This window comes from Chiloscyllium punctatum, chromosome 21, assembly GCF_047496795.1.
Source record: "Chiloscyllium punctatum isolate Juve2018m chromosome 21, sChiPun1.3, whole genome shotgun sequence".
Taxonomy (NCBI): domain Eukaryota; kingdom Metazoa; phylum Chordata; class Chondrichthyes; order Orectolobiformes; family Hemiscylliidae; genus Chiloscyllium; species Chiloscyllium punctatum.
Genome location: NC_092759.1, coordinates 9,563,101 through 9,579,061, shown reverse-complemented (window position 1 = coordinate 9,579,061; position 15,961 = coordinate 9,563,101). Strand labels below are relative to the sequence as shown.

Sequence of the window (15,961 nt, the reverse complement as noted above, 5' to 3'; positions counted from 1 at the left end):
TCAGACTGGACCCAGTGTATGTGCGAAGGGTGTGTCAGACTGTATATGGTGTATGTGTGAAGGGTGTGTCAGACCATATATGGTGTATGTGTGAAGGGTGTGTCAGACTGTACATGGTGTATGTGTGAAGGGTGTGTCAGACTGTACCCAGTGTATTTGTGAAGGGCGTGTCAGACTGTACCCAGTGTGTTTGGGAAGCGAGTGTCAGACTGTGCCCAGAGTATTTGTGAAGGGTGTGTCAGACTGTACCCAGTGTATTTGTGGAGGGAGTGTCAGACTGTACCGGTGTATTTGTGAAGGGGGTGTCAATTGTGCCCAGTGTATTTGTGAAGGGTGTGTCAGACTGTATACAGTGTATACGTGAAGTGTGTGTCAGACTGTATCCAGGGGGTGTCAGACTGTACTGGTGTATTTGTGGAGGGAGTGTTGGACTGTACCCAGTGTCTTTGTGAAGGGGGTGTCAATTGTGCCTGGTGTATTTGTGAAGTGTGTGTCAGACTGTACCTGGTGTATTTGTGAAGGGGGTGTCAGACTGTACCCAGTGTTTGGGAAGTGAGTGCCCGACTGTACCCAGTGTTTGGGTAGTGAGTGTCAGACAGTACCCAGTGTCTTTGTGAAGGCAGTGTCAGACTATACACCGTGTACTTGTGAAGGCAGTGTCAGACTGTACACGGTGTATTTGTGAAGCGAGTGTCAGACTGTACCCAGTGTGTTTGGGAAGGGGGTGTCAGTTTGTACCCGGTATATGTGTGAAGGGTATGTCAGACTGTATACGGTGTACGTGTGAAGGGAGTGTCAGACTGTACACGGTGTGTTTGGGAAGCGAGTGTCAGACCGTGCCCAGTGTATTTGTGAAGGGTGTGTCAGACTGTATACGGTGTACGTGTGAAGGGAGTGTCTGGCTGTGCCTGGTATATTTGTGAAGGGGGTGTCTGACTGTACACTGTGTGTTTGGGAAGCGAGTGTCAGACTGTGCCCAGTGTATTTGCGAAGAGTGTGTCAGACTGTGTTCGGTGTACGTGTGAAGGGAGTGTCAGGCTGTACCCGGTGTATTTGTGAAGAGTGTGTCAGACTGTGTTCAGTGTACGTGTGAAGGGAGTGTCAGACTGTGTTCGGTGTACGTGTGAAGGGAGTGTCAGGCTGTACCAGGGTGGGTTCTCCTCTGTCGATCTTGTCTCCAGTTCCCAGTTGTCCGTATCTGTTGTTCCCTTGCATGAAAATCCGCCCGAATTCGTCCACCAATCCGAGGTGGTTGTATCCCAGAGAGCAGCTGGTGACCTGCAATGACATTCCTGACAGCAGTGATCAGTGGAGATGCATCGGAGAGATATTGTGGCAGTGTCTTATCTCTGGCCAAACTCTTTGTAACCCCCTTCATGTGCCCGGGGAAAGGTCAGAGGAACAGTACTGGGTGGTGACCCTGAGTCCCTTCTGTCCTGGCGTTGGTCTGTGATCCACAATGTTACCGTGTGGTCAAACGTTTGGACAAGCCAAGCCAATCCACTCGGGATACACCGGGCATAGTCCTCTCTCAGATCACTCCAACACTCAAACCGAGGGCCAGCCTTGACCAACAGGGCAATGGACAAACCAGGATATTCACCAAGCTGAGTGTGAACTGTTCGCGAACCACAGACCACAGTGGGAGGGCACTGGGTCTCCAGGGACACACACATCAGCTGTCCCGGGAGACTGGGAGATCTGAGATCGAAGGAGGTGGGTTTGATGTGGGGGGAGAGATGTGTACAGAGGGATGGGGCACTGTCAGATGTAGGGAGGTGTGGGAGATGGGGAGAGTGTGGGAGACAGGGGGGAGTGTGGGAGACGGGGGAGTGTGGGAGACAGGGGGGAGTGTGGGAGACAGGGGGGAGTGGGGGAGACAGGGGGGAGTGGGGGAGACAGGGGGGAGTGGGGGAGACAGGGGGGAGTGGGGGAGACAGGGGGGAGTGGGGGAGACAGGGGGGAGTGTGGGAGACAGGGGGGAGTGTGGGAGACAGGGGGGAGTGGGGGAGACAGGGGGGAGTGTGTGAGACGGGGAGAGTGTGGGAGACGGGGGGAGTGTGGGAGACGGGGGGGAGTGCGGGAGACGGGGGGAAGAGTGCGGGAGACGGGGGGAAGAGTGCGGGAGACGGGGGGAAGAGTGCGGGAGACGGGGGGAAGAGTGCGGGAGACGGGGGGAAGAGTGCGGGAGACGGGGGGAAGAGTGCGGGAGACGGGGAAGAGTGCGGGAGACGGGGGGAAGAGTGCGGGAGACGGGGGGAAGAGTGCGGGAGACGGGGGGAAGAGTGCGGGAGACGGGGGGAAGAGTGCGGGAGACGGGGGGAAGAGTGCGGGAGACGGGGGGAAGAGTGCGGGAGACGGGGGGAAGAGTGCGGGAGACGGGGGGAAGAATGCGGGAGACGGGGGGAAGAGTGCGGGAGACGGGGAGGGAGTGCGGGAGACGGGGGGAAGAGTGCGGGAGACGGGGAGGGAGTGCGGGAGACGGGGGGAAGAGTGCGGGAGACGGGGGGAAGAGTGCGGGAGACGGGGGGAAGAGTGCGGGAGACGGGGGGAAGAATGCGGGAGACGGGGGGAAGAGTGCGGGAGACGGGGAGGGAGTGCGGGAGACGGGGGGAAGAGTGCGGGAGACGGGGGGAAGAGTGCGGGAGACGGGGGGAAGAGTGCGGGAGACGGGGGGAAGAGTGCGGGAGACGGGGGGAAGAGTGCGGGAGACGGGGGGAAGAGTGCGGGAGACGGGGGGAAGAATGTGGGAGACGGGGGGAAGAGTGCGGGAGACGGGGAGGGAGTGCGGGAGACGGGGAGGGAGTGCGGGAGACGGGGAGGGAGTGCGGGAGACGGGGGGAAGAGTGCGGGAGACGGGGGGGAAGAGTGCGGGAGACGGGGGGGAGTGCGGGAGACGGGGGGAAGAGTGCGGGAGACGGGGGGAAGAGTGCGGGAGACGGGGGGGAAGAGTGCGGGAGACGGGGGGAAGAGTGCGGGAGACGGGGGGAGAGTGTGGGAGACTAGACCCCCAGTGTGTTTGTTGAAGTTCTGGGGTTGAGACCAACATTTATCAGTTTCTCGTGACGGCGTGGTATTGAGACCTTTACCTTGGATGAAAGTGCCAGAGCAAGGGGGATCTGTTGGTCAAATGGATCAAAAGCGTGGAGAGTTCCGAAGAGGTCACGATAAACTCCAGCAGTGTGCACCTCCAGGTAAACTGCTCCTGAATCTGTAACAAATACAGACTGCAAGCTCAAAGGATGCAAAACACACTCCGCCATATGGTCAACAAGTGACCAGCCGAATATTTTCAACTCCGAGACCTTTGGGGAATTCCAACGATCCCAGGAACAGCCAGACAATACGCAAGGTTTAATCTCTAGGGAACCACCTTCCATGGGGATGACAGACAGCGCTACGAAACCTGACACTCTCTGTGTCCAAACAGATTGCAAATGCTGGCATATGTAATTAACTTTAACTTTTTCGGACATGACCGAATAAATCTAATCAGAATTAGACACATTTCCAAGAACAACACTCCCCTCACAGGCATCTGATTAGAAAAATTATCACCATTATTCCCTCAGCACTGACCCTCCGACAGTGCCCACTCCCTCAGCACTGACCCCCCGACAGTGCTGCACTCCCTCAGCACTGACCCTCTAACAGTGCGGCACTCCCTCAGCACTGACCCTCTAACAGTGCCCACTCCTTCAGCACTGACCCTCCGACAGTGCCCACTCCCTCAGCACTGACCCTCCGACAGTGTGGCACTCCCTCAGCACTGACCCTCCGACAGTGCGGCACTCCCTCAGCACTGACCCTCCGACAGTGCCCACTCCCTCAGCACTGACCCCCCGACAGTGCTGCACTCCCTCAGCACTGACCCTCTAACAGTGCGGCACTCCCTCAGCACTGACCCTCTAACAGTGCCCACTCCCTCAGCACAGACCCCCCGACAGTGCGGCACTCCCTCAGCACTGACACTCCAACAGTGCGGCACTCCCTCAGCACTGACCCTCCGACAGTGCAGCACTCCCTCAGCACTGACCCCCCGACAGTGCGGCACTCCCTCAGCACTGACACTCCGACAGTGCGGCACTCCCTCAGCACTGACCCTCCGACAGTGCGGCGCTCCCTCAGCACTGACCCTCCGACAGTGCCCACTCCCTTAGCACTGACCCCCCGACAGCGCGGCACTCCCTCAGCACTGACCCTCCGACAGTGCGGCACTCCCTCAGCACTGACCCTCCGACAGTGCGGCACTCCCTCAGCACTGACCCTCCGACAGTGCGGCACTCCCTCAGCACTGACCCTCCGACTGTGCCCACTCCCTCAGCACTGACCCTCCGACAGTGCCCACTCCCTTAGCACTGACCCCCCGACAGCGCGGCACTCCCTCAGCATTGACCCTCCGACAGTGCGGCACTACCTCAGCACTGACGCTCCGACAGTGCGGCACTCCCTCAGCACTGACCCCCCGACAGTGCAGCACTCCCTCAGCACTGACCCCCCGACAGTGCGGCACTCCCTCAGCACTGACCCTCCGACAGTGCGGCACTCCCTCAGCACTGACCCTCCGACAGTGCGGCACTCCCTCAGCACTGACCCTCCGACAATGCGGCACTCCCTCAGCACTGACCCTCCGACAGTGTCCACTCCCTCAGCACTGACCCTCCGACAGTGCAGCACTCCCTCAGCACTGACCCCCCGACAGTGCGGCACTCCCTCAGCACTGACCCTCCGACAGTGCGGCACTCCCTCAGCACTGACCCTCCGACAATGCGGCACTCCCTCAGCACTGACCCTCCGACAGTGCGGAACTCCCTCAGCACTGACCCTCCGACCATGCGGCAATCCCTCAGCACTGACCCTCCAACTGTGCCCACTCCCTCAGCACTGACCCCCCGACAGTGCTGCACTCCCGCAGCACTGACCCTCTAACAGTGCGGCACTCCCTCAGCACTGACCCTCCGACTGTGCCCACTCCCTCAGCACTGACCCTCTGACAGTCCCCACGCCCTCAGCAGTGACCCTCCGACAGTGCGGCACTCCCTCAGCACTGACCCCCCGACTGTGCCCACTCCCTCAGCACTGACCCTCCGACAGTGCAGCACTCCCTCAGCACTGACCCTCCAACAGTGCGGCACTCCCTCAGCACTGACCCTCCGACAGGGCTCACTCCCTCAGCACTGACCCTCCGACAGTGCGGCAATCCCTCAGCACTGACCCTCCGACAGTGCGGCACTCCCTCAGCACTGACCCCCTGACTGTGCTCACTCCCTCAGCACTGACCCCCCGACAGTGCGACACTCCCTCAGCATTGACCCTCCGACAGTGCGGCACTCCCTCACCACTGACCCTCCGACAGTGCGGCACTCCCTCAGCACTGACCCTCCGACAGTGCGGTACACCCTCAGCACTAACCCCCCGACAGTGCGGTACACCCTCAGCACTGACCCTCCGACAGTGCGGCACTCCCTCAGCACTGACCATCCGACAGTGCTCACTCCCTCAGCACTGACCCTCCGACAGTGCGGCACTCCCTCAGCACTGACCCCCCGACAGCGCGGCACTCCCTCAGCATTGACCCTCCGACAGTGCGGCACTACCTCAGCACTGACCCGACAGTGCGGCACTCCCTCAGCACTGACCCTCCGACAGTGCGGCACTCCCTCAGCACTGACCCTCCGACAATGCGGCACTCCCTCAGCACTGACCCTCCGACAGTGCGGAACTCCCTCAGCACTGACCCTCCGACAGTGCGGCACTCCCTCAGCACTGACCCTCCGACAGTGCGGCACTCCCTCAGCACTGACCCTCCGACCATGCGGCAATCCCTCAGCACTGACCCTCCGACTGTGCCCACTCCCTCAGCACTGACCCCCCGACAGTGCTGCACTCCCTCAGCACTGACCCTCTAACAGTGCGGCACTCCCTCAGCACTGACCCTCCGACTGTGCCCACTCCCTCAGCACTGACCCTCTGACAGTCCCCACGCCCTCAGCAGTGACCCTCCGACAGTGCGGCACTCCCTCAGCACTGACCCCCCGACTGTGCCCACTCCCTCAGCACTGACCCTCCGACAGTGCAGCACTCCCTCAGCACTGACCCTCCGACAGTGCGGCACTCCCTCAGCACTGACCCTCCGACAATGTGGCACTCCCTCAGCACTGACCCTCCGACAGTGCGGAACTCCCTCAGCACTGACCCTCCGACAGTGCGGCACTCCCCCAGCACTGACCCTCCGACAGTGCGGCACTCCCTCAGCACTGACCCTCCGACAGTGCGGCACTCCCTCAGCACTGACCCCCCGACAGTGCGGTACACCCTCAGCACTGACCCTCCAACAGTGCGGCACTCCCTCAGCACTGACGCTCCGACAGGGCTCACTCCCTCAGCACTGACCCTCCGACAGTGCGGCAATCCCTCAGCACTGACCCTCCGACAGTGCGGCACTCCCTCAGCACTGACCCCCTGACTGTGCTCACTCCCTCAGCACTGACGCCCCGACAGTGCGACACTCCCTCAGCATTGACCCTCCGACAGTGCGGCACTCCCTCACCACTGACCCTCCGACAGTGCTGCACTCCCTCAGCACTGACCCCCCGACAGTGCGGTACACCCTCAGCACTGACCCCCCGACAGTGCGGTACACCCTCAGCACTGACCCTCCGACAGTGCGGCACTCCCTCAGCACTGACCATCCGACAGTGCTCACTCCCTCAGCACTGACCCTCCGACAGTGCGGCACTCCCTCAGCACTGACCCCCCGACAGCGCGGCACTCCCTCAGCATTGACCCTCCGACAGTGCGGCACTACCTCAGCACTGACGCTCCGACAGTGCGGCACTCCCTCAGCACTGACCCCCCGACAGTGCAGCACTCCCTCAGCACTGACCCCCCGACAGTGCGGCACTCCCTCAGCACTGACCCTCCGACAGTGCGGCACTCCCTCAGCACTGACCCTCCGACAGTGCGGCAATCCCTCAGCACTGACCCTCCGACAGTGCGGCACTCCCTCAACACTGACCCTCCGACAATGCGGCACTCCCTCAGCACTGACCCTCTAACAGTGCGGCACTCCCTCAGCACTGACCCTCCGACTGTGCCCACTCCCTCAGCACTGACCCTCTGACAGTCCCCACGCCCTCAGCAGTGACCCTCCGACAGTGCGGCACTCCCTCAGCACTGACCCCCCGACTGTGCCCACTCCCTCAGCACTGACCCTCCGACAGTGCCCACTCCCTCAGCACTGACCCTCCGACAGTGCGGCACTCCCCCAGCACTGACCCTCCGACAGTGCGGCACTCCCTCAGCACTGACCCTCCGACAGTGCGGCACTCCCTCAGCACTGACCCCCCGACAGTGCGGTACACCCTCAGCACTGACCCTCCAACAGTGCGGCACTCCCTCAGCACTGACGGTCCGACAGGGCTCACTCCCTCAGCACTGACCCTCCGACAGGGCGGCAATCCCTCAGCACTGACCCTCCGACAGTGCGGCACTCCCTCAGCACTGACCCCCTGACTGTGCTCACTCCCTCAGCACTGACCCCCCCGACAGTGCGACACTCCCTCAGCATTGACCCTCCGACAGTGCGGCACTCCCTCACCACTGACCCTCCGACAGTGCTGCACTCCCTCAGCACTGACCCTCCGACAGTGCGGTACACCCTCAGCACTGACCCCCCGACAGTGCGGTACACCCTCAGCACTGACCCTCCGACAGTGCGGCACTCCCTCAGCACTGACCCTCCGACAGTGCGGCACTCCCTCAGCACTGACCCTCCGACAATGTGGCACTCCCTCAGCACTGACCCTCCGACAGTGCGGTACACCCTCAGCACTGACCCCCCGACAGTGCCCACTCCCTCAGCACTGACCCTCCGACAGTGCGGCACTCCCTCAGCACTGACCCTCCGACAGCGCCCACTCCCTCAGCACTGACCCTCTGACAGTGCCCACTCCCTCAGCACTGACCCTCCGACACCGCCCACTCCCTCAGCACTGGCCCTCCGACAGTGCAGCACTCCCTCAGCACTGACCCTCCGACAGTGCGGCACTCCCTCAGCACTGACCCTCCGACAGTGCAGCACTCCCTCAGCACTGACCCTCCGACTGTGCTCACTCCCTCAGCACTGACCCCCGACAGTGCCCACTCCCTCTGCACTGACCCCCCGACAGTGCAGCACTCCCTCAGCACTGACCCTCCGACAGCGCCCACTCCCTCAGCACTGACCCTCCGACAGTGCGACACTCCCTCAGCACTGACCCTCTGACAATGCAGCACTCCCTCAGCACTGACCCCCCGACAGTGCGGTACACCCTCAGCACTGACCCTCCGACAGTGCGGCACTCCCTCAGCACTGACCCTCTGAGAGTGCGGCACTCCCTCAGCACTGACCCTCCAACAGTGTGGCACTCCCTCAGCACTGACCCTCCAACAGTGCGGCACTCCCTCAGCACTGACCCTCCAACAGTGCAGTACTCCCTCAGCACTAACCCTCCGACAGTGTGGCACTCCCTCAGCATTGACCCTCCGACAGTGCGGCACTCCCTCACCACTGACCCTCCGACAGTGCTGCACTCCCTCAGCACTGACCCTCCGACAGTGCGGTACACCCTCAGCACTGACCCCCCGACAGTGCGGTACACCCTCAGCACTGACCCTCCGACAGTGCGGCACTCCCTCAGCACTGACCCTCCGACAGTGCGGCACTCCCTCAGCACTGACCCTCCGACAATGTGGCACTCCCTCAGCACTGACCCTCCGACAGTGCGGTACACCCTCAGCACTGACCCCCCGACAGTGCCCACTCCCTCAGCACTGACCCTCCGACAGTGCGGCACTCCCTCAGCACTGACCCTCCGACAGCGCCCACTCCCTCAGCACTGACCCTCTGACAGTGCCCACTCCCTCAGCACTGACCCTCCGACACCGCCCACTCCCTCAGCACTGGCCCTCCGACAGTGCAGCACTCCCTCAGCACTGACCCTCCGACAGTGCGGCACTCCCTCAGCACTGACCCTCCGACAGTGCAGCACTCCCTCAGCACTGACCCTCCGACTGTGCTCACTCCCTCAGCACTGACCCCCGACAGTGCCCACTCCCTCTGCACTGACCCCCCGACAGTGCAGCACTCCCTCAGCACTGACCCTCCGACAGCGCCCACTCCCTCAGCACTGACCCTCCGACAGTGCGACACTCCCTCAGCACTGACCCTCTGACAATGCAGCACTCCCTCAGCACTGACCCCCCGACAGTGCGGTACACCCTCAGCACTGACCCTCCGACAGTGCGGCACTCCCTCAGCACTGACCCTCTGAGAGTGCGGCACTCCCTCAGCACTGACCCTCCAACAGTGTGGCACTCCCTCAGCACTGACCCTCCAACAGTGCGGCACTCCCTCAGCACTGACCCTCCAACAGTGCAGTACTCCCTCAGCACTAACCCTCCGACAGTGTGGCACTCCCTCAGCACTGACCCTCCGACAGTGCGCCACTCCCTCAGCACTGACCCTCCGACAGTGCAGCACTCCCTCAGCACTGACCCCCCGACAGTGCGGCACTCCCTCAGCACCGACCCTCCGACAGTGCGGCACTCCCTCAGCACTGACCCTCCGACAATGCGGCACTCCCTCAGCACTGACCCTCCGACAGTGCGGAACTCCCTCAGCACTGACCCTCCGACCATGCGGCAATCCCTCAGCACTGACCCTCCGACTGTGCCCACTCCCTCAGCACTGACCCCCCGACAGTGCTGCACTCCCTCAGCACTGACCCCCCGACTGTGCCCACTCCCTCAGCACTGACCCTCCGACAGCGCGGCACTCCCTCAGCATTGACCCTCCGACAGTGCGGCACTACCTCAGCACTGACGCTCCGACAGTGCGGCACTCCCTCAGCACTGACCCCCCGACAGTGCAGCACTCCCTCAGCACTGACCCCCCGACAGTGCGGCACTCCCTCAGCACTGACCCTCCGACAGTGCGGCACTCCCTCAGCACTGACCCTCCGACAGTGCGGCAATCCCTCAGCACTGACCCTCCGACAGTGCGGCACTCCCTCAGCACTGACCCTCCGACAATGCGGCACTCCCTCAGCACTGACCCTCTAACAGTGCGGCACTCCCTCAGCACTGACCCTCCGACTGTGCCCACTCCCTCAGCACTGACCCTCTGACAGTCCCCACGCCCTCAGCAGTGACCCTCCGACAGTGCGGCACTCCCTCAGCACTGACCCCCCGACTGTGCCCACTCCCTCAGCACTGACCCTCCGACAGTGCAGCACTCCCTCAGCACTGACCCTCCGACAGTGCGGCACTCCCTCAGCACTGACCCTCCGACAATGTGGCACTCCCTCAGCACTGACCCTCCGACAGTGCGGCACTCCCCCAGCACTGACCCTCCGACAGTGCGGCACTCCCCCAGCACTGACCCTCCGACAGTGCGGCACTCCCTCAGCACTGACCCTCCGACAGTGCGGCACTCCCTCAGCACTGACCCCCCGACAGTGCGGTACACCCTCAGCACTGACCCTCCAACAGTGCGGCACTCCCTCAGCACTGACGCTCCGACAGGGCTCACTCCCTCAGCACTGACCCTCCGACAGTGCGGCAATCCCTCAGCACTGACCCTCCGACAGTGCGGCACTCCCTCAGCACTGACCCCCTGACTGTGCTCACTCCCTCAGCACTGACCCCCCGACAGTGCGACACTCCCTCAGCATTGACCCTCCGACAGTGCGGCACTCCCTCACCACTGACCCTCCGACAGTGCTGCACTCCCTCAGCACTGACCCTCCGACAGTGCGGTACACCCTCAGCACTGACCCCCCGACAGTGCGGTACACCCTCAGCACTGACCCTCCGACAGTGCGGCACTCCCTCAGCACTGACCCTCCGACAGTGCGGCACTCCCTCAGCACTGACCCTCCGACAATGTGGCACTCCCTCAGCACTGACCCCCCGACAGTGCCCACTCCCTCAGCACTGACCCTCCGACAGTGCGGCACTCCCTCAGCACTGACCCTCCGACAGCGCCCACTCCCTCAGCACTGACCCTCTGACAGTGCCCACTCCCTCAGCACTGACCCTCCGACACCGCCCACTCCCTCAGCACTGGCCCTCCGACAGTGCAGCACTCCCTCAGCACTGACCCTCCGACAGTGCGGCACTCCCTCAGCACTGACCCTCCGACAGTGCAGCACTCCCTCAGCACTGACCCTCCGACTGTGCTCACTCCCTCAGCACTGACCCCCGACAGTGCCCACTCCCTCTGCACTGACCCCCCGACAGTGCAGCACTCCCTCAGCACTGACCCTCCGACAGCGCCCACTCCCTCAGCACTGACCCTCCGACAGTGCGACACTCCCTCAGCACTGACCCTCTGACAATGCAGCACTCCCTCAGCACTGACCCCCCGACAGTGCGGTACACCCTCAGCACTGACCCTCCGACAGTGCGGCACTCCCTCAGCACTGACCCTCTGAGAGTGCGGCACTCCCTCAGCACTGACCCTCCAACAGTGTGGCACTCCCTCAGCACTGACCCTCCAACAGTGCGGCACTCCCTCAGCACTGACCCTCCAACAGTGCAGCACTCCCTCAGCACTAACCCTCCGACAGTGTGGCACTCCCTCAGCACTGACCCTCCGACAGTGCGCCACTCCCTCAGCACTGACCCTCCGACAGTGCAGCACTCCCTCAGCACTGACCCCCCGACAGTGCGGCACTCCCTCAGCACCGACCCTCCGACAGTGCGGCACTCCCTCAGCACTGACCCTCCGACAATGCGGCACTCCCTCAGCACTGACCCTCCGACAGTGCGGAACTCCCTCAGCACTGACCCTCCGACCATGCGGCAATCCCTCAGCACTGACCCTCCGACTGTGCCCACTCCCTCAGCACTGACCCCCCGGCAGTGCTGCACTCCCTCAGCACTGACCCTCTAACAGTGCGGCACTCCCTCAGCACTGACCCTCCGACTGTGCCCACTCCCTCAGCACTGACCCTCTGACAGTCCCCACGCCCTCAGCAGTGACCCTCCGACAGTGCGGCACTCCCTCAGCACTGACCCCCCGACTGTGCCCACTCCCTCAGCACTGACCCTCCGACAGTGCAGCACTCCCTCAGCACTGACCCTCCGACAGTGCGGCACTCCCTCAGCACTGACCCTCCGACAATGTGGCACTCCCTCAGCACTGACCCCCCGACAGTGCGGTACACCCTCAGCACTGACCCTCCAACAGTGCGGCACTCCCTCAGCACTGACCCTCCGACAATGCGGCACTCCCTCAGCACTGACCCTCCGACAGTGCGGCACTCCCTCAGCACTGACCCCCTGACTGTGCTCACTCCCTCAGCACTGACCCCCCGACAGTGCGACACTCCCTCAGCATTGACCCTCCGACAGTGCGGCACTCCCTCACCACTGACCCTCCGACAGTGCGGCACTCCCTCAGCACTGACCCCCCGACAGTGCGGTACACCCCTCAGCACTGACCCCCCGACAGTGCGGTACACCCTCAGCACTGACCCTCCGACAGTGCGGCACTCCCTCAGCACTGACCATCCGACAGTGCTCACTCCCTCAGCACTGACCCTCCGACAGTGCGGCACTCCCTCAGCACTGACCCTCCGACAGCGCCCACTCCCTCAGCACTGACCCTCTGACAGTGCCCACTCCCTCAGCACTGACCCTCCGACACCGCCCACTCCCTCAGCACTGGCCCTCCGACAGTGCGGCACTCCCTCAGCACTGACCCTCCGACAGTGCGGCACTCCCTCAGCACTGACCCTCCGACAGTGCAGCACTCCCTCAGCACTGACCCTCCGACTGTGCTCACTCCCTCAGCACTGACCCCCGACAGTGCCCACTCCCTCAGCACTGACCCCCCGACAGTGCAGCACTCCCTCAGCACTGACCCTCCGACAGCGCCCACTCCCTCAGCACTGACCCTCCGACAGTGCGACACTCCCTCAGCACTGACCCTCTGACAATGCAGCACTCCCTCAGCACTGACCCCCCGACAGTGCGGTACACCCTCAGCACTGACCCTCCGACAGTGCAGCACTCCCTCAGCACTGACCCTCCGACAGTGCGGCACTCCCTCAGCACTGACCCTCCGACAATGTGGCACTCCCTCAGCACTGACCCTCCGACAGTGCGGCACTCCCCCAGCACTGACCCTCCGACAGTGCGGCACTCCCTCAGCACTGACCCTCCGACAGTGCGGCACTCCCTCAGCACTGACCCCCCGACAGTGCGGCACTCCCTCAGCACTGACCCCCCGACAGTGCGGTACACCCTCAGCACTGACCCTCCAACAGTGCGGCACTCCCTCAGCACTGACCCTCCGACAGTGCGGCACTCGCCCAGCACTGACCCTCCGACAGTGCGGCACTCCCTCAGCACTGACCCCCCGACAGTGCGGCACTCCCTCAGCACTGACCCTCCGACAATGTGGCACTCCCTCAGCACTGACCCTCCGACAGTGCGGAACTCCCTCAGCACTGACCCTCCGACAGTGCGGCACTCGCCCAGCACTGACCCTCCGACAGTGCGGCACTCCCTCAGCACTGACCCCCCGACAGTGCGGTACACCCTCAGCACTGACCCTCCAACAGTGCGGCACTCCCTCAGCACTGACCCTCCGACAATGTGGCACTCCCTCAGCACTGACCCTCCGACAGTGCGGAACTCCCTCAGCACTGACCCTCCGACAGTGCGGCACTCGCCCAGCACTGACCCTCCGACAGTGCGGCACTCCCTCAGCACTGACCCCCCGACAGTGCGGTACACCCTCAGCACTGACCCTCCAACAGTGCGGCACTCCCTCAGCACTGACCCTCCAACAGGGCTCACTCCCTCAGCACTGACCCTCCGAGAGTGCGGCAATCCCGCAGCACTGACCCTCCGACAGTGCGGCACTCCCTCAGCACTGACCCTCCGACAATGCGGCACTCCCTCAGCACTGACCCTCCGACAGTGCGGCACTCCCTCAGCACTGACCCCCTGACTGTGCTCACTCCCTCAGCACTGACCCCCCGACAGTGCGACACTCCCTCAGCATTGACCCTCCGACAGTGCGGCACTCCCTCACCACTGACCCTCCGACAGTGCGGCACTCCCTCAGCACTGACCCTCCGACAGTGCGGTACACCCTCAGCACTGACCCCCCGACAGTGCGGTACACCCTCAGCACTGACCCTCCGACAGTGCGGCACTCCCTCAGCACTGACCATCCGACAGTGCTCACTCCCTCAGCACTGACCCTCCGACAGTGCGGCACTCCCTCAGCACTGACCCTCCGACAGTGCCCACTCCCTCAGCACTGACCCTCCGACAGTGCCCACTCCCTCAGCACTGACCCTCCGACAGTGCGGCACTCCCTCAGCACTGACCCTCCGACAGCGCCCACTCCCTCAGCACTGACCCTCTGACAGTGCCCACTCCCTCAGCACTGACCCTCCGACACCGCCCACTCCCTCAGCACTGGCCCTCCGACAGTGCGGCACTCCCTCAGCACTGACCCTTCAACAGTGCGGCACTCCCTCAGCACTGACCCTCCAACAGTGCAGCACTCCCTCAGCACTAACCCTCCGACAGTGTGGCACTCCCTCAGCACTGACCCTCCGACAGTGCACCACTCCCTCAGCACTGACCCTCCGATAGTGCAGCACTCCCTCAGCACTGACCCCCGACAGTGTGGCACTCCCTCAGCACTGACCCTCTGACTGTGCCCACTCCGTCAGCACCCACCCTCCAACAGTGTGGCACTCCTTCAGCATTGACCCTCCGACACTGCGGCACTCCCTCAGCACTGACCCTCCGACTGTGCCCACTGCCTCAGCACTGACCCTCCGACCGTGCCCACTCCCTCAGCACTGACCCTCCGACAGTGCAGTGCTCCCTCAGCACTGACCCTCCGACAGTGCCCACTCCCTCAGCACTGACCCTCCGACAGTGCAGTGCTCCCTCAGCACTGACCCTCCGACAGTGCAGCACTCCCTCAGCACTGACCCCCCGACTGTGCTCACTCCCTCAGCACTGACCCCCCGACAGTGCGACACTCCCTCAGCATTGACCCTCCGACAGTGCGGCACTCCCTCACCACTGACCCTCCGACAGTGCGGCACTCCCTCAGCACTGACCCTCCGACAGTGCGGTACACCCTCAGCACTGACCCTCCGACAGTGCGGCACTCCCTCAGCACTGACCCTCCGACTGTGCTCACTCCCTCAGCACTGACCCCCCGACAGTGCAGCACTCCCTCAGCACTGACCCCCCGACAGTGCGGTACACCCTCAGCACTGACCGTCCGACAGTGCAGCACTCCCTCAGCACTGACCCCCCGACAGTGCGGCACTCCCTCAGCACTGACCCTCTGACTGTGCCCACTCCGTCAGCACCCACCCTCCGACAGTGTGGCACTCCTTCAGCACTGACCCTCCGACACTGCGGCACTCCCTCAGCACTGACCCTCTGACAGTGCGGCACTCCCTCAGCACTGACCCTCCGACAGTGTGGCACTCCCTCAGCACTGACCCTCCGACAGTGCAGCACTCCCTCAGCACTGACCCTCCGACAGTGCGGCACTCACTCAGCACTGACCCTCCGACAGTGCAGCACTCCCTCAGCACTGACCCTCCGACAGTGCACTGCTCCCTCAGCACTGACCCTCCGACAGTGCCCACTCCCTCAGCACTGACCCTCCGACAGTGCAGCACTCCCTCAGCACTGACCCCCCGACAGTGCGGCACTCCCTCAGCACTGACCCTTCGACAGTGCGGCACTCCCTCAGCACTGACCCTCCGACAGTGCCCACTCCCTCAGCACTGACCCTCTGACAGTCCCCACACCCTCAGCAGTGACCCTCCGACAGTGCGGCACTCCCTCAGCACTGACCCTCCAACAGTGCGGCACTCCCTCAGCACTGACCCTCCGACAGTGCAGTGCTCCCCCTGTTATATCT

At 63.4% G+C, this 15,961-nt stretch overlaps 1 protein-coding gene across 1 annotated transcript in view; it reads right to left on the bottom strand.

Annotated features, from left to right (window-relative positions):
* LOC140492445 (F-box only protein 24-like) overlaps nucleotides 1-15,961 on the bottom strand; it is a 75,604-nt gene that overhangs the window by 11,626 nt on the left and 48,017 nt on the right. Inside the window, 2 exon segments of the mRNA XM_072591335.1 lie at nucleotides 1,147-1,278; nucleotides 3,090-3,211. Of these exon segments, the coding sequence (XP_072447436.1) occupies nucleotides 1,147-1,278; nucleotides 3,090-3,211 (254 nt within the window).